This window comes from Panicum virgatum, chromosome 9N (assembly GCF_016808335.1).
Source record: "Panicum virgatum strain AP13 chromosome 9N, P.virgatum_v5, whole genome shotgun sequence".
Lineage (NCBI taxonomy): Eukaryota > Viridiplantae > Streptophyta > Magnoliopsida > Poales > Poaceae > Panicum > Panicum virgatum.
The window spans coordinates 41972576-41991868 of NC_053153.1; the positions used below are offsets into that span (position 1 = coordinate 41972576).

At 47.7% G+C, this 19293-nt stretch overlaps 1 protein-coding gene and 1 long non-coding RNA gene across 2 annotated transcripts; both read left to right on the forward strand.

Annotated features, from left to right (window-relative positions):
* Positions 1-7426: 7426 nt before the first annotated feature.
* LOC120693209 lies at positions 7427-8621 on the forward strand. The gene is made up of 3 exons (XR_005682924.1): positions 7427-7549; positions 7637-7907; positions 7977-8621. It is a non-coding gene; the product is annotated as an uncharacterized LOC120693209 (long non-coding RNA).
* An 8032-nt stretch (positions 8622-16653) lies between these two features.
* LOC120690737 lies at positions 16654-17313 on the forward strand. The gene has a single exon (XM_039973523.1). The coding sequence runs from the start codon at positions 16782-16784 to the stop codon at positions 17115-17117; it is 336 nt and encodes a 111-aa protein (XP_039829457.1). The 5' UTR covers positions 16654-16781; the 3' UTR covers positions 17118-17313.
* Positions 17314-19293: the final 1980 nt, after the last annotated feature.

The following is a 19293-nucleotide window of genomic DNA, read 5'->3' on the forward strand; positions in this document are numbered from 1 at the left end:
CTGCTCTGGAACTCGATGATAGAAGGAACACAAAGATTTAGACAGGTTCGGGCCGCGAGTTGCTAATACCCTACATCCTGTGTGGTTGTTTGCATTGCCTTAGGTGTTGATGTCTTATGAGGGGATCCAGGCCCGCCCTTATATATCCGGGGGGACAGGGTTACATGGAAAGTCCTAGCCGAGTACAGTTGGAGTCCTACTACAACACGATCGGGTAGTTTCCTTTGTACTGCATCTAGTTCTACGCCTATTTGGGTAGTTACAAGATAGGTAAGGTACATCCATGAACCATCCCTTACCCTAGAACATTCTATGTCTATAAGCAGCCCCGCTGCCCCGGGTCTGACAGGTACTCATTGCAATATTTACACTGACCATAAGAGTCTCAAAGACATCTTCACCCAAAGTGATCTAAATATGACACAAAGAAGGTGGCTAGAATTAATCAAGGATTATGACCTGGAAGTTCATTATCGGGCAAAGCCAATGTTGTAGCAGATGCACTCAGTCGCAAGGTTCATTGCAACGGCCTTTCAGTTGAATCTTACAGTGATACCTTATGTGCTGAGATGCAAAAGCTGAATTTGGAGATTGTCCCTCAGGGATCTTTGAATCATATTTCTGTAGAACCAACACTCTATGACCAATTCATCATGGCACAGTTACAAGACAAGGGTGTTGGAATTATCAAGCAGAAATTGTCACAAGGAGAAAATAAATATAAATGTTTCCGTCTAGACCATAAGGGGATTTTGTGGTTTGAGGATCGCCTAGTCATTCCCAAAAATCATGAACTTCGGAAACAAATCTTGGACGAAACACATCTCTCTAAATTTTCCAATCATCCGGGTAGCACTAAAATGTACCAAGATCTTCGGCAAAACTTCTGGTAGACCCAAATGAAAAGTGAAATTGCGAAGTATGTTGCAGTGTGTGATACATGTCAGAGAGTGAAAGCTAATTTTATTCCATCCTGCAATTCCATCCTGGAAATGTGAAGATATCAGTATGGATTTTATTGTGGGCTTACCCAACACATCTCAACATCACGATTGTATCTGGGTCATTGATGATCGGCTCACAAAAACAGCTCATTTTATTCCAGTACATACTAAATATCGAGCCAAGAAGTATGCGGAGATTTATATCGATCGCATTGTTTGTCTGCTCGGTGTACCCAAAACAATCATATCAGATCGTGGTACTCAGTTTGTGGCAAGGTTTTGGGAACAACTTCAGGAGGCTCTCAGAACCAAATTAATTTGAAGCTCGGCTTATCATCCGCATACTGACGGGCAGACCAAAAGGGTGAACCAAATTCTGGAAGACATGCTTAGAGCATGTGTCATGCATTATGACAAGAATTGGCACAAATGTTTACCCCTGGCGAATTTTCCTATAATAACAGCTATCAAGCCAGTCTAAAAATGGCACCTTTCGAGGCCTTGTATGGTCGACAGTGTCGGACTCCTTTGAGTTGGTCCCAAACTGGAGAGCGCAAAATATTTGGACCCAAAGTAGTGGTCGAAGTTGAAGAGAAAGTAAAGGTGGTACAGGAAAATCTAAGAGTAGCTCAGTCCAGACAAAAGAGCTACTTTGATAAGCGGAGGAAACCTTTAAAAATTAATGTTGGTGATCATGTCTACTTACGGGTTGCACCAACCAGAGGCGTTCAACGCTTGGAATCAAAGGCAAATTAGGTCCACGCTACATTAGACCTTATGAAATCATCGAAGAATGTGGACCAGTGGCTTATCGACTACCACTCCCTTTGCAACTTGCCGCAGTCCATGATGTCTTCCATACATCTCAGCTCAAGAAATGTGTCCGAGGTCCAATCGAGATTATTGAACAGCAAGAAATCTCTATGGAGCCAGATCTGTCTTATGTTGAATATCCTCTCAGAATCTTGGATCAGAAAGAACGAGGCCAAAGGTGGTGAAAATGTATAAAATTCAGTGGAATCATCACACTGAAGAAGAAGCCACCTGGGAGACTGAGGATTATCTCAATCGACATTTTACTGGTTTTCTTAGCTCTACCTCAGGTACATCCACCTCTGTCCCTGTTCATTCATACAATCTCGGGACAAGATTTTTTTTTAAGGGGGATAGGCTGTGACACCCTAGGTATTTAAAAGGCAAAATTAAATAAATCAAATTAAATTATCACATACATGCGAGAGCAAGGAATTAAATCAAGTAGTAAAGGTTCATTCAAATTCACACCCACAATTTTGAATAATTCATGTGAGGCTACAAATCATTAAATCAAACTCAAAACATGCTACAAATAATTTACAAAAATAATGGTAGGCTGATTGTAGTACCTTTAGTAACATGTGCCTAATAGTGTTTTCAGCCAAATTAAATTTCAAATGAGTTAAATTCAAGGCCCTTTTATGCATGGGAAAATTGGATGCATACCATTGAAAGATTGAAAGTTGGAAAAATACCATTGAAATATTGCTCTGTTATCGATATCTACCATTCACGTTATCTCTCCGTTATTGCTCGTCATGGGCCGGTCTGTGCAGCACCGGAACTCCACTCACCTCCGCTATCCATCACCGCACCTCCGCCGTTGCATCTGTTTCGTCTCCGCCTTTGGCCTCCGACGAGCACACAGACGGCGGAGCACCCCTGCAAAGGTTGCTCGCACACGGCGGCGGTGGAACTCTACGCAGCCGAGCTCGCCCGCACGTGTCTGAGCTCGATTAGTGGATTGGAGACTCCCTCTCCCCCAATCCCCATATCTAGTACCACTGCCGACCTGGAGGAGATCAGAGTGTGCGTCGTCGTCCTCGGCGTGCCCCCCGTGAAGCTTGCTCGCTCACGGCGGAGCTCATGCTCCCACCCACAGGTGGTGGCGGAGCTCGCGGCTCCAGCGCGCACGTCCAGGGCGGAGCTCACGCTCCCGCCCGCAAGTGACGCCAGAGCTCACGGCTAAGAGGCAAGTTCGACTAGTTATCCAGCCAGGAGGGCTAGTTCGGGATCAATTCGCACCAATCTTGCTTCCAGATGCTCTATCTCTAGTGCCTAGGAAGTGAATCAGCACGATTGGTCTAGTCTGAATTAGTTTATTGGAGTTTCGATCGATCTTGTTTTCAACGTTTCCTCTAGCTCTAGCTGCTCGAACGACTCGTAAAGCGACTGGCTTCATCCGTGGATAAGGGCAGCGCCACAACATCGGGGACGTTGAAGACTGCAGGGTGTGCGTGCAGCTGCAGGAGCCGTGGGGACTGGGGGTGCGGGGAGCGCCGGCAGGGAGGACGCGGCCAGGAACAGCAAGGAGGTTGTGACCGCCGCTGCCGCCGCCGTCTAGCGAGGAGACACACGCGTGTGCACAAGCAGCACCATGGAGGGCATGACCCAGGATGAACACAAGAGTTTTAAGTTAACATGGGAGATAACGTGAATGCTAGATATCAATAACGGAGCAATCTTTCGATGGTATTTTTCCAACTCTCAATCTTTCAATGGTATTTTTCTAAACTCACGATCTTTTAATGGTTTGGATCTAATTTTCCCTTTATGCATAATGGGAATTAAAAAAATAGTTTAAAAACGAAAGTTCAAATGAAAAATTTCTTGAAAAAAAGTTGTAGGTCTTGAAAAACTAAAAAAATTAGTATTCAAAAGTTGTTCATTTGAGGCTAGAAAGATATAGATAATTTTGTTTTACAGATCAGTCCCAGGAATTTTTGGGAATTGCAAAAAGGCGCCCAGGTGCTCTGCTCTCTCCCTTCTCTCTCCGGCGCCGTACGCTGCTAGTGGACCTCGTCCACGGCTCGCGGACGGCCAAGTGGACCCCCAGTCCCCAGTTTTGCCACCTCCCCTTCCTCCCTGTCGCCTCCACGGGCCGACACGCGTCCCCAGCCTCGCCCTACGGCGCCACGCACCCCCGCCAACTCCACCCGGGCGAGCTCTCCAAGCCGCGTAGCGCCTCCCAGACCCAGCATTCCTTCGCCATTAAGCCTCACGGCCTATAAGTACCACTGCAGCCTCTCTTGCATGCAAAAACGCCTCCTCCGCCGCTCCGCCATTGCTGCGCTCGCCAACGAGCCACCTCCACCCCTGCATTGCCCCAGCCGAGGACCCTCCGACCTTCATCGAGCTCCAGTGGAGCTATTGGACTCCCTGCGCCGGCTCGAGCTCGCCGGAGCCAGGCATCTCCCAAGTCATCCAAAACTTGTGGAACTTATTAGAATTAAACAAAATATGTATGGAACATAGTGCAAAAGCTCATTGTATTCCCGAGAAGTTGACGGTCAGAATGAGAAATAATGGCCATCAACTGGGGTTACAAATGGTCGAGAGAGGGACGAGCGCCCCATGTCTCTAGGATCAGTGGGAAGGAAGCGTGTCCGTGGCCCCCATCTGGTTGGGGCAGTTGTCGGCGAGAACTACCCGGGGTTCCATCTACCTCATTCCCAGTGGCGAGAGCATGCTCGTGTGCTCTAGTTGTGCGATCAATCGTGTCTTTGATCGTCCAGAGCTCTCTCAACCCCTCACCTTTATGTCCTCTTCCCTTTATATCACAGGGAAGAGGACGGTGTACAACAAAGGGAGATACAGACACACACAGAGAGAGAGAGAGACTTCATGGTGCCTCCTCCGTTGCATCGGTCCTCGCGAGCCCACTTGGCCCTGCCATCTCTGCCCTCCTCCTCTACTATCGGGTCCGTCTGAACGTGTGGTCTATGAAGCGGGACACGTGGCAGTTCCTTGGTCATGATGCAGCATGCCTGTCCACTACCCTACATCCTATCCCGCCATAGAACATGATGGGAGGGGTACTTCACTGTGCACCGTGTCAGCGTAGGCCGTGGTAGGGCACGTCTGGTCTCCTGTAAGCCCATGCCGCTGTCAAACCCGTGTGGCGCAGGTCATGTTGGGCCCTTGCTATAGGTCCGGCATAGCCCCCTTATCGACCTGGTTGTCTAACGAGGTGGGACCCATCCCGTAGATCGGGCGAGGTGGGGATTCTTTCCCAAGGTCGGGCTGAGAGAATCCCCTCCTTAGGTCAGGCGAGGCGAAGCCCTTCCACATAGGTCAGATAGGCTGTAGCCGCTGCCTCCGTTAGTTCGCCTGATAAAATCGCTTAACCATTTAATCCCTCGCCTCTGGGCATCCGGGATATTTATACCCGATAGTAGCCCCCGAGCCCTTGTTGGGATCCTTTCGCTGGATCTTGCAAGGGGTCTCATCGCCGAGTAGAAACACACTTAGCTGGAGGTGCCGTTCGTGATGGGTATGCGCAAGTGCACCAGTGGGTGTAGCCCCTGAGCCTCTGGACAAATCATGGGTTCATGTGGAGGGTTATCTCGTCGTGCCTTGGCTCCTCTCTGTCAGTCAGGATTGTTCGGGAAACGGTCAGATCCTCCCTGAACTTTTGGTGGGGGATGCAAGCGCACCCACTGGGTGTAGCCCCCGAGCCTCTGGGCGAGTCAGAGACTCACGCAGAGGGTGGAGTCCCAAGGGCATCGCAGAGCTGGATACTTTGAACCCGGGCGTCCTATCCTGTCAGGCGTTTATTATCACAAAGCTCGATGCATAAAATTCGGACGTTACGACCCATCAAACGCTTATTTATCGTGTTCACTGCTTGGATGGGACACCGATGAGCTAGTCAGGAGCATGCTCTTGTAGGCCTATTTTGCACTAGTGCCTCCGTCAGGCTCTCCATCTCCCCATCGCGGTCTCTTCGGTGCCAGAGCACTCGAGTGGGATTCTGCTGACGGAGCCACCATGGTGCGGATTCCTGACCGGCAGTTGTCACGTCCGTCTTGGTGATGGTGCATTGTGTGCGATGTGGCCTTTGTCCACCTGCTAACCATTCATGGCATCGTGTCGCACCTGCCCCCACGCTGTACCATCATGGAGGGCACGGTTGTGGGGGTAGGTGCGCCTATTTACTACCCACGTGGTACGGTGGACTGTTTCAATTCAGACGCGCGGGCCGCTCGCGTGGCTATAAATAGGGGCTCTGGGATCCTTGGCTCCGCACCAAGTCACCCAGCGCCCCCTTAGCCATGGCGCTCGATTACTTCAATCCCTGAAGAGCTCGAGCTCGTTCAGCCTGGACTGTCCACCAGTCCCTTGCTTGTTGCTGTTAGAGGATTGATCATGATCAGGGAAGGATGGAGAAAAGGAAGTTGATTACTGGGATTCAGCCCACCATCGTCATGAGGCGATTGCCTTGGGTCAGCTCGGTGTCGCATGGTGGCATCTGTGCTGGGCAATTGCCGGTGGTTCCTAGTCGGGCGTCCATCCTTCTCATCCTCCCCTGTGCTGGTTTTATGGGAGCCCTGCTGTTAGGAGATGGATCATGATGTCATCGTCATCGTCGATCCATCCTCCTGGGGATGTTTTCTCACACTGCCTATTGGCGACAGCCGATTGGCTGTCGCTGGAGTAGTTTGTTCTTGTACATGGCCGCGAGCCGGCTCACATGTAATTATCCCTTGCTTTTATATGAACAATGTTTTTTCTACTCCATGATTGGTTTGTTTATGCGGCTGCATTTCGACCTCTTTTTTGCGAGTCCCCCCCCCCCCCCCCGGGCCTTCGCACGTAGGGAGGATCCCATTGGGAGGTGCCTTGTCTTTCCATCATCTCCCTCACGTGTCCTTTTCGGTCGGGCGGAGGGGTTGAGTCGTGCCGCGCAATCCCTCGATGGGAGAAGTGCGGTGCTCGTCGAGTTACTAACAGGTCAGTTCGAGTAGAGCCCCGGTTCCCGTTCGCGGGGATCCGACGTAGCTCAACTGGTGTCCGACTCCAGTCTCTTGGAGGCCAATTCCATATAGTTACCAGATCTGTTCGACCGGATCTAGCGGCTCGTGGACTTTCTTTAGGGAAAACCATGGATTGTGCCCAAGTCAAGACTCGAATGCAGGTCGAGATGCCCTCGGTGCACGTTGCACTAGGGTTCTAGCCGCTAGCATGCCCATCCCTTCCGGCCCCTCACCCTTCAATGTCGGCCCAGGGCGGCTGTCAAACCCTCCGATGGGCCAGCCTTCTAACCTTGTGACCATAAGGGCCGTAGGGGCGTATACAACCTCCCATCAGGTGTTACCTTACTCTGGTTTTGGCCCAAAAGCGATAGCGCTGTCTTTCCGGAGACGCGCACAGATAGTGGGATGTGTGGCTCCCTCCCCGTCATGGTGGGACTGTGGCGCGGCCCAGGCGCAGCGACAGTTGCCTCTTCTTGTTGAATGCAACACTAGAATTGAAGAGGCGTGTGGGGGTTCGTACCTTGGGGCAAGGGCCGTCAGCCATTGACGCATTGCAGGAAGGTTGAGGAGGCGTGTCGTGGAGAAGTCGAGGGGGAGCGGCACCTGGGACTCCGAGTCGGGCCCAAACCGTCGCGGATCCCCCTATAAATGCGTCCTTATCTTCTCGGTTCGCAGAGCAGTTCTGCCCACGCCATTTTCCTTGCCTCTTGCCTCTTTCCTGCCCATGTCCGGAAACAAGCGCTCTATCGGGGAAGGACCAAGGGGTCGGCCTCACGGCTCACCTCGCCCCCAGGGAGGTGATCATCGGGTGAGGTAGGCATTGTCCGCTTCGCCCCCTTCTAGTCCATCCGCGCACCGGATTCTTATTCTTGTCCCTTCGTGTTGGGTTTTTTTCCACAGGGTTGCTGTCAGACTGGACCGTTAGATTGCTGCCCGTGGGGCGGCGGAAGAACCTTCTCGTCCTCCGCAGACTCCAGCGAATGCCGCCGCTAGGAGATCCGCAACCTGGTGAGGGCAGTAGTGGAAGACCGGGAGCAGTATTAGGCGGCGACGAAGGAGATCAACTGCCTGCGGTCCTCCCTCGCCGCGGTGGAGGCCTCCCTCTAGGCGTGCACGGAGGAGGTGACTGTCGTTCGTGGCAACGTTGCTGAGGCTCATGCCCAGGTCGTAGGTGCGTTCACGATCTCTGGCTCTTTGCATCTGGCGACGGTTGCTGACCGTCGCGCCACTTGTGTTGCAGACCTGAAGGAGGACCTGGCCACCGCGCAGCGAGAGGTCGAGGAGCTGTGGCACCGCTACGATGACCTTGAGGATCGTCATGATGACCTGGGCCACGCTGTGCTCCGCGCAGTGAGTGCGATGTGGGTGCACGGGAACTGCTACCTGACCGCCTCTGGGCCCTTGCACCCCACGTGGGACGAGAGGTGCAACTGGGCGTTCGTCGAGGCGTGACGCTGGCGCTCACCGTGGCGCAGCTCCGATCCGGGCTGGAACTTCATCTCGTGAGGCCTGGGATCCTGGCTGGGACCTCCTCGGCAGAGCGGGATGCGCTCGCCAGTGACTTTGGCGTTGCCTCCGCCCACATCGCCACCGAGACCGACGCTACCGAGATCCTGCGGCAGGCCACCGGCTCGGGACGGGCCGATCGTCGCTGAGTTGGTGTTGGTGACGAGGTGGATCAGCTTGCAAGCGCCTCGTCGGCGACGAAGAGCTCTTTTTGGTGTTTGTACCTGAAGGGTGCTCATCGCAGCCCTCCTTTCCTCCTTTCGTGTACTCCATCCGTTTTGATGTTGCTCCCCATAGCCCCCGAGTGAGGTCCGAGACAGCACGGTGGGTCGGTCGTCACTCATCGGTTAGGGGTAGAAGCGCCTTAGTTGCTCGATGTTCCAGGCATTAGTCAGTATTTCTCCGTCAATGTTCTGGAGTTTGTATGTGCCGGGCTTGAGTACCTTGACGATGACATATGGCCCTTCCCATTGAGGGGAGAGCTTGTGCCGGCCCATGTTGCTCTGGATGAGCCTGAGCACCATGTCGCCGATATTGAACGCTCTGTCGTGCACACATCGAGCGTGCGATGGAGCGCCTGCTAATAATTTGCAGATCGGAGCAACGCGACGTATCGCACCTCGTCTAGCTAGTCGATCACTTTCTTGAGGGATGTTTTGGCCCTGCTCTCATCATACGTTCTGATCCTCGGGGATCCATACTCGAGATCAGTTGGGAGAACTACTTCTGATCCGTAGACCATGAAGAAAGGAGTGAAGCCTGCCGCTCGCCTTTGGGTTGTTCTCAAGCTCCAGAGGACGACGGGTAATTCGCTTACCCATCATCCTGAATCAATTTCTGTACACCATTAAGTTCCCCTCTCATGTTGGAAGCACCGTCATAACCTTGCCCACAAATCATAGAGATGCTTAACTTGTGGATAGAAAGCATACCAAGTAAAGCTTCTTTCAGAGCAACAATTGTACATCTCTATATGCTGAAATCCAAGGAACCTCACTAACACCTTTCCTTCATCATTCACAAATCTGCACATTAATATTCTATGTTTGCACATAATCTGAAAATAGAAAAATAAAGTAAAAAAGTCTCAACTACTAACCTCAAAATCATAGCAGTTTCCTCCTTAATAGATACATCTCAAGACTCATCAATATGCATAGAAAATTTCTTACCACGAATCTAACCCATAATCTCGTCCATCACTACCTTTGCACAAGCTTTTGTAAGGTCCTTATGTATATGATGAGATAACATCTGGCAATTTTTAGCACCTTTATCATATGCATCCTTCACTACCTTAACCTTGCCTTTGTACCAATCAACCAACTCTCTAAATGTACCCTTGTTAAGAGAAGTAGATGACTCATCATATCCATGAAAAGCATCACCTTGCATTATGAGAAATCTTGCAACATCTAAAGAAGATACCAATTGAATCTTATACCGTTTTTATTCCTCTTTGCTAGTTTCTTCAAATTTTCTAGCCACATTAGTCCTTTGGTTCATGAAGTCATCACACTTCATCCTTGCATCCACATGAGCCGCATCTTTTGAAATAATATACTCTAGCCAATCAAATTCATCAAACCAAGTTTTCTAAAATGATCTCCATTCACCACTTTGCCATTTTCAAGAAAAACATGATTACTAGGTTGGGTTGGACCACCGAGAGCATATACCCTCCTTAACTGACCCCTAATTTCGGGTGGATGTTCGTCAATTGGTTTGCGGTCTCCTCGATCACCAATGATATCTGAGTGCCTAAACTCCACCGTAGGTCGTTTTCAAATTGGAGTCCCACTGTTGGACTCGAATAATATGTGTGCAGAGTTCTTTTAATATTTTTTTTTTATTTTTGAGTTCTTCATAGACAAGCCAAAGATATGTCATTTACCCAATTGAATAAAAGATTAACTCATTTGGATCAGACCAAACGCATGCAAATAGCCAAACTGAGCTAGTAATTAAGTAATTCTATTACCTAGGACAAGCAAATTAGCCAAATACACTTGCAGACTTGCTAGCCCTCAGCGGCCCACCTGCGCTGCGGCCGCCGATTGTGGACCGCCGTAGCGCCCCCCGCCAGTACTATTGTACTAGTCACCGCCAACTGCTGCCACGTGACCCAGTCAACCGCCGCTTGCCCACCTCAGGCCTCGCCCGTAGCCCGCCCAGTCGCCGAGCAACCAAGGCGTCCGGAGCCGATTCGCTAGCCGAGGCGCCGAGCAGGAGCAGCTGCCAGCCGCCAACTATGTAGTGCCGCCGCACCGGAGCTACCTAACCCTAGGAACGGTGGAGAGGCGGAGAGAGAGCCAGAGGGGAAGAGAAAAATGATCGAGAGAGAGGAAAAAACACTAGTAAAAAAAGGCTGACTTGAGTTGTTAGGTGGTTTTGCTGGGCTTTACGGGCTTTGGCACAAGGGGGAAAATTGGCCCAAGTGCCAGCCCAGCCACCAGGGGATGTCATCTTAACCTTCCGACACCATCAGACCAACCCTATCTTTCCTCCCATGGAAGAACATTTTAGGGGACAGGGGCTAAGGGGGGCTCCATGGGTTCTCCGGCAATAGGGGGCTCGAACTCTTCCCGCCCCACCGATAGATCCGTCACTACATTCAAGCCCGGCACCGACCCGATGATGATGCTACCGCTGTGATGCCGAGTCCTAGTGTGACGAGCCTAGCGCTTCACGTTCGAGCTCGGCATTCACCCAGCGATGACGACAACGCCATGAAGATGCTGGGATGAGAAGCGACACCGTGATGGGGGACTGTTGTAGGATGTTGTCGCACCGACAGGGTTAGTTATTCTTCTTTTACGAATATCCAAATTTTTACACCTAATACTCCATAGATAGTTCGAATTGGATAGCAGCAATAATCAATTTTAGTGCGAATTGTTTGGAGGGGCAGTCTGCCCTTTTCGATGCATTCGGCATGTCCAATTTCTTTCCCTGCGAGACGTCAAGAAACTGTTTGAATATAAGGGCTTTTTAGCCCAATTATTCAATAATTCAATGGAAAAGAATTAAAGCTCACTACTAATGCCAGGGAGTCATGAGGATGTTAATACCATATTTGTAATTGAGGAGAGTAATGGCTGGGTTGTAAGCAGTGATTGTTGGTATTTTGCAACGTCACGAATAAAATCCGCAAGCGCACAGATACCGCTGTAGCTTTTCCCCAAGAGTATTCCAGGATATAGTATCCACTGAGGAACATGAGTACGCTATCTACAGGTTCAGGCTCATCCAAGGACACACGCGCCAGTATGGAGAAGACAGAAGAGAGGACTTTCTATATCTAGAATCTATGCCTAGAAGAAGAGATCACGTCATCGTTATACTTCGAGCTAAAGGTATCGACCGACTTATGCAAACATCTAGTTCCAATATGTGCTCTATCTGATATCCGAACGTGGAGGATTACTAAAAGGCTCGAACAGGGCTGTCACCACCTGCCGGCTACCTCTACAAATCGTGGGACTATCAGACAACTGAGTGGTATAGTCCAGCCTAGACACCACGTCTACGCCTTTCCCTACTAACCTTAGCCCTGGCCAAGACTAGCCTTTTCTATCCGGGGTCTTAAGCTAAGATCAAATGCTACTCGCTAGCATACACATCAACTAATATAAGGCAGAGATGATAACTTACGATATAAACTCTAATTCTAAACAAACAAAGAAAGTCCCGAACACTTACAACCGAATAAGCATCCATCGAGATACAAGCGGAGAAGAGTGCTGACAGACCAAACACTTCCCCCGACTCCTCCTCACTCTCCTCCTCTTCTTCTACACCTCCTAGTCTACCTAAGCATCTAGGATGAAGGCCTCAAGCTCCAAGGGAGAAAGGTGAGTTGAGAGGGTGTGATTTGTGTGTGTGTTCATTCCTCTACCCCCTCCCCTTGTATTTATAGGATGGAGCCACGGGCTGAAGCACCTGGAACTAACTTAAGCAACCAGCATGGAGGTGCCACGTGTCGAAGCTGAGGCGGTGGGGCCCATGGGCCTGGTCGGCCGACCAGTAGGTCGGTCGGCCTGCCAGGTAGGCCAACCGCCCCCAGCTTCATCCAGCAGGCTGTCCTGGGCCTCCTTGTCTTAACCCAGTTGGGCTTGGCCTGTCTTGAGTGGTCTGAACTGGGTTCTTGGGCTACACTTGGTCCATTTGAGCCTGAATCGGTGCTCTAATAATTTCTGCGATTTATGTCGGGCCAAAGTGTACTTGAAACCTGCGAAATTAGTTCAAAACCACCAGCACACATTCTCAAGCACCATATGTGGAATTTGTTAATAAATAAACCCTATGCTAGCATTTATTCCACTTTGTGGTTCCCTTTTGTGTAGGAGTTGACGGTCAAAATTGGTCGTTAATGACCGTCAACAGTGATTAAATAGAGGATTGATGACTGGTTAATGGTGTAAATTGATGGAAATTGTTACACCTAGAGGTGTCCAGGTTCATCCCCCTTCTTCTAGGATCAACTATAAAAGGAGACCAGCCCCCTCTCATTCCAACACAACACTCTCAGGCTCTCATGTACTCCTGCTTAGGAGACCTCTCCCTTCTCCCTCAGTTGCTTTCTGCATTCCCATCGCTAGCACTGCGCGCACAATTCTGGCGAGAGTAGGCCACCAGAACCTCTGCAATGCTGAGATCCTGGTCGGGATAGCGGGGCAATCAAGTTTTTGGGGAGCGTCTTGACGCGACTGCTCGCTCCCCGAATGTCTACATCTACGTCTTCTACTTTTTGGTGACCGAACGTCTACGTCCTCCACTTCCCTGTGGCCGTACTTGTGTTCCCCACGTGAACATCAAGATCGACTCGACTACTTCCCGATGGCCATATGCACTGCAACGACTAAGTTTGGCTTCATCGAACAGCCCTGACCGACACAATGTCCATTCATGGGAACGCCACACCCGGTGTCTCCAGCACTGGTCCCGCCTTGGGGTACACTCTAAGCCAATTCTGGTTTATAATTTTGTTCATATTTATTAGTGAGAATAGCATGAACACGAGCACAATTTTTGTCTGCACAACATCACTCATTTATGCCATAAAATTGATAATAATATTTGGAATCAAAATATACCAAAAATTTCCTAGTTTTCTAACAAAAGCCCCGCGTGGTAGCCAGATTGATCTACACTTCGGCGCTTGGCTATGCACTCCCATGCAAGATCATGTACACATGCCGCACGCACAAGTGCACATGTATGAGAAGCTAACACTACTAGAAAACATGCCAAAGGTCCACCCCAAAAGTACCAGTATGAAGATGAACTGGTACCTGGTATCGGTTCATCTTCATACTGGTACTTTTGGGGTGGATGGAACCTATTGATGAGTCTTAGGTACTGGTTGGAAACACCAACCGGTACCTAAGGCTCTCCATAGGTACCAGGTGGTAACTTTTACATTAGTACTAGGTGGTACCACCAATCGGTACCTATGGATGAGCCTTAGATACCGGTTGGTAACATGGGTTACTTCAAAAGAAAAATATCTAACTTTCCATCAGAAGTGATGTGTAGCTGAGATGGTAAGAAAGGTTTACGTGAGATAAGAGATCCTGAGTTTGAATCCCGGCCAACCATTTTTTATAAAAAGAGAGCCTTAGGCACCGGTTCTTTTACCCGGTGCTGATGACCGAGACTTTTAGTCTCAGTTTCTGGGTACTAGTTATAGAACCGGTGCCTAAGGGTCATGACACCTAGTACCAAATCCTAAGGGTCATGACACCCAGTACCAAAAGGCTTTTTTCTAGTAGTGTAATAAGCTACAGCGGCATGCACCAGTAAGTGCGCTACACAGGAGCAAATTGCATCCATGTGCAGATGCCTTGCCATCACTCCGTCCATCTACGAGGAGCAGCTACGACGTCTCATCAGCCCGACACGCTGCCATGCATTGCCGACACACCTCTAGTACGACTACGACGCAGTTCAAACCGACGAGCCGGACGACTTAGGCGGGTGCGCTGATGCCCCCGCAGCGCTACACTGGCTTATGGACCGACGAGGCCATGGATGATGCCGATGTTGTCTACACTACCACCACCACGAGACCATGGATGATGCCGTGCTGTCTACACTACCACCACCACGCATGTATGGAGAACGAGAAGACCAAAGATGACGACCATAGCAGCAGAATTGGAGGTACTTGAGCAAGCTAGACTTGCGGGGGTAATTACCAGGAGCTTTCCGAGGGGTTAGGAACCAGAGAATCACGTCGTCTAAGTCAGATCGCCATCAGCAGGCTACGTGTGGAGTGCACATGTATCGGGAACCTTATTTCTATTTTCTAAAAATATGAGTAAAATTGTGTCCCATTTTTTGTTTTTTTGTCTACTTCGTACAATGGCACGCCTGCACTCTTTATTTTCCACACAGAGAAAATCGTATGTGATTTTCTCCCAAAACATGTTTCATGATTGGGAGTGCGACGGGCTGTTGAAACTTTGCTACAGGTGTTATGTGGGTTGGCCGCGCGAATATATTAGATAGCCGGGATAATTATATATGCATTGCGTGATTTTAAAACTTCTGTTACCTGAAAGAGCACTCACGTTAGGGTAGCTCTAATTTAGCTCAACTCAGTCTTTCGTTTTTCAGCTCATACATGTCTAAACATGTGTGTATCTTCTGATCTCACAAGATCAGCCCCATTAACGCACTGGCACTGTGCATATAGTAGTCATCATGACACAAGAGGAGCGTGCTTCACAGGTTGGTTATTTCTTTTCCATTCTCTTTCATGTTTTCTTTTTCATTCTTCTTTCCATCCACTCCACTAATTTGTTCCATATTTTTTCTTTTATTTTCTCCTTTCGTTATTTTTTCTTCTCCCATTCAACATGTTTTTTCTTCGTTTTCCTTTTTTCACTTTTGATTTCATTTTTGTTCATTGTATTTACAGTGATTTTTTTGGATTACATTTTCTATTTCTTCATAAGGTGGATAACTTTGTATCCTACTTTGTTCAGTGAGTTCATAAAACTAATTTTAAATTTATAAATTCTTTTCTTTTCTATCACTTTCTTTGCTTAACTTTTAACATAAAAATTATATATTTAATCACTACAACAATTAGTATATTTATTATTACTCAGTTAATTTTTTTTCACAAGCAGACTTAGCACCTCGATCTGCTCCAAATTTGTTATACTTAGTATATTTCTTTTCACGTGCTGATTCATTTGTTCACGATCCAAACATGATGAGGTATATTATTCCTTTTCTTTATTTCTTTATTCTCCTTTTCTCTTCCTTTCAGTAGTACTAATGTTTTATTATTTTCTCTCGTATTATGTTTTCTTTCATGTTTTTTAATTAAATTGTTAATCATGCTCTAGAATTTATATATATTGTGAACGAGTCGTGTAAAATTATTTTATAACTCATTTCTTTATAAATTAATTGTTTGGCACATGTATATATACTTATAAGAATATTTTGCGATATGGATGCATTTATTCTTCAAATAAAATTATTTTTCTATGTGTAACTAATTTGTTCACAGTTATTTGTTCGCTTTTCTAGATTAAATTGTTCAATGATGTTGACTCATTGGTTCGCGAGATTTTTTTATTATTTATCCTATAAATCAAATCAAATGTTCGCGATGTTTAATATTTTTTTTGTTGTATGTTATTATTTATTCATTATTTTATTGTTTTTTTTGTGAAAAGTAATTATTTATTCGTGTTGTTAAAGTATGTATTCCCAGTACCCAAAATTAATTATTCAGTATTAGAGAAAATATTTTTATAAAAACATCGTGCAACCATATATGAGTGTGGTCTTGTTTTAACAGTTTTGTCATAGGAAAGATAACGGTACAACCCAAATTTAATTTGGATACTCGGTTTAATATTTATAGCATTTTAGTTCCGAATTTGCCTGCAGTGGGGTAATCATCATCATTGTCTTCTTCTGCATGTATCACATAATCTGTCTCCTCCTTAGCTGGCAACATCCGCAAACAGTCCATGCGCACTATGTTATTGTTATTGGGCTGACGACCCATCCAATCCGCGGTGATTAATTTTTTCAAGTGATGGATGATGAGATTGTCGCCCTCGGATGACATATAGCCACACCCTTATGATGACTCCACCCTTAGCTGCAGTACATTGCCACATCTCCTTGTCCCTTTTGCTCTATATGACAGATGGCCACTCAGCCCCAGCTCCACTCAATTTCCACTCTTTTTCTTATTTCTAGTAAATAGGAAATCAGAAATTGGAAATTTTAACTGATTTCTACTAAAAATTGAAATAACTGTACAAAAAACCCAAGTCTGCACTGCAATGATAGACATCATCCACAACTTCACATGATATATGTTCCATGCCGCTACCGTCCATCCAGCACCGTTTATGAGAGGCGTCAGGGAAGACGGCATGTGTTGTCACTGGTCACTCGTGACCCTCCGGCGCACACACATAAGATATATCAAGGTCACAAGGTCCCAGGCTATCCCAGCCACCTTCACAGACGACGAAGTAGCTAGACTCTTAAGATTTTACCCATGGCTCCCGCCAAGCTCGCCACCGTTCTTGCCGTCGCCGTCGTTGCCTGCGCCTTCGCCTCCACCTCCGCGGCGGTGGCCCCGGCACAGAGCTGTGCAGAGCAGATCAAGTACTTCACCAACTGCCTCGCCCGCGACGAGATCCGTCAGCAGTGCTGCGTCGTTGTCGAGAACACCAGCTGCCTCTGCCAGCTGAAGCGGGCGGTGGCGGTGCCCTGCATCCCGCACCGCCGCCACGGGCACCGCTGCCCGGTGAACGTGGTTCCGCCGGCAGTGCAGATGGCCGAGCTGCAGCGCCTCCCGTGCTTCAAGGGCCTCAAGTGCTTGCGGGCTTAGCAGCTAATTTGTCGTATTTGCGCACGTATGCTTCAATGCTTGGTGTCGTTCTTGTTCGCTTTGCTACTGTCTCAATTTTTTCATAATTGAGTAACCTATGCTTTGAGCTTTGTTGTGTTCATGTAATGGATCTTCGTTTGTCAGAGTCACACTTCCTTGTATGAATAATAAAATGTGTGCACGTGACTGTTCTCAAGGGCTCGTGAGTAGTGCATAAGTAGATCCTCTAGACAAACTCATATCTCAAGTTTAAAAATGCACTCTAGGAGACATTTACTAAGAGCATCTCCAAGAGTACCCTATTCTACTTTTCCATCCTTGATTTTTTGGAGAAAATGAGAAAAACACTCTCCAATAGTTCCTCATCCAACTTCTCCATCTTCTAACAATTGGCAAATTGACATGACTTATGCCTAAATATGAGCACAGCTCCAAGACTCCCAATAGGCCTCCCGCGGCCGATTTTTCATTGCCCCCCCCCCCTTCTCCGCTTCTTTGTGTCGCGCCTCGTCGTCCTCGGCGCCATCGTTGTTCCATGCGCCACCGGCGAAGGAGAAGAGCCACTTGCGCTTCATGGCGAGCATCCGCCGCTGCCACTCGAGGATCTGGGCTTGGTGGACGGGAGGAGCCACCTGGACCGATAGTGGCGACGCTGAACACGAAGCTCCACCAGACGACGCTACAAGGTGGCGCACATGGAGGCCGACAACGCGGCGGCAGCGTGCCGGCATCGAGAGGGGCCGCAGCGGCGACATGACGCTCGCAGTCTAGGCCGAGTGCAGCGCCCCCAGCAAGCTGCAGTTGGGCCACCTGCTGAGCCTCGGCGAGGCCGACAGGAAGGCTGTGGTGAGCGGCGGGGCTGTAGAGGCACCGACGAGGAAGGTGCAGAAGCATAAAACGATCTGCTGCTTTGTTCCCCTCATCAATGGTGTGTTGTTCTCCGAGAAGAGGAAGATGAAGGGCAAGGGGAGCATGTGGGACAGCAATCTTTTATTGTTGGGAAAAATAAAAAACTATTGGAGATGGATTCTTTTTTGCCTTCCTATACTTACTAGTAGAGTGCACATGCGGCACGCATGTGTTCAAAAATATTGTAGTAAATAAAAATTTTATATTCGTGGAAAGACATGTGCGGCATCAGCATATTCAATACCACAATATTTTTATTGACATCGAGCTTTCAAGAAATGTTCAAAACAAGAATTTTGCATTCATAAAGAAAACCAAGTAAACAAGTATTTTTAATTGAAAAAAGTCCATTTCTGATACCTCAACTATTAGGTTTCTTTCACTTTGACCCCCAACTACGAAATCGGGCACAATGGACACCCTAACTTCTAATACCATGCAACTTTGGCACCTGTGCTCGTTTTAGGTGGTTTAGCGCTGACGTGGTAGTGGTTTTGACTACATTGACCGTGACATGGCAAATCTGCCATGTAGGCCCCACCCTACATCCTCTCTCCCTTTTCACTTTTGCTACCATATCTGTTTCTCTCAAACTGAACTACCATCCTTTGCACAGACATAGTAGCGAAAATCAACGTTATGTGAGGAAAAAAACTGAAACAAAAGTTAGTAACAAAATCCATGTGCCCATAGCTAAAATCAACATTATGTGAGGAACCTTGTGCCCATATATAGTATCATATCAGTTTAACTAATTAGCAAAATATTAGGTAATTCACGGAAGTAGTTTTAAAGGAGTAGCAATTGCAAAGATTTCAAATGTATACATACATAGTAACCATGTGCTATACGTTGATACGATACTAACTAAAATTTTGATATAATAGAACCATCTTTATTTATACTCATAACAAATATATACAAAAACTCAATAATCTATTAATCTTAGATTCAAAGAAATAGTTGCCATACTATATATATTCAATTATGGAAAAAGTTCCGACCTTGATCATTTACATGTGAATGACTATAGCCAAAAAAGTTAGATAATTTCTTAGACTCATCTCAAATGATGGATTTCACAAATACAAGAAAAAATTAAAGCAAAGAAAGAAACTTAGAAGACTAAGCTTCAATCTTTTTGCTCATTCTTGCATCAATCTTGCAATGTATTCAACAATCCATCACATCACGCGGTTCAATTATGTATCAAATCCACAGCCTGTGTTCAATTTAAGACACACCTTATCCTATTACAACACCCCCT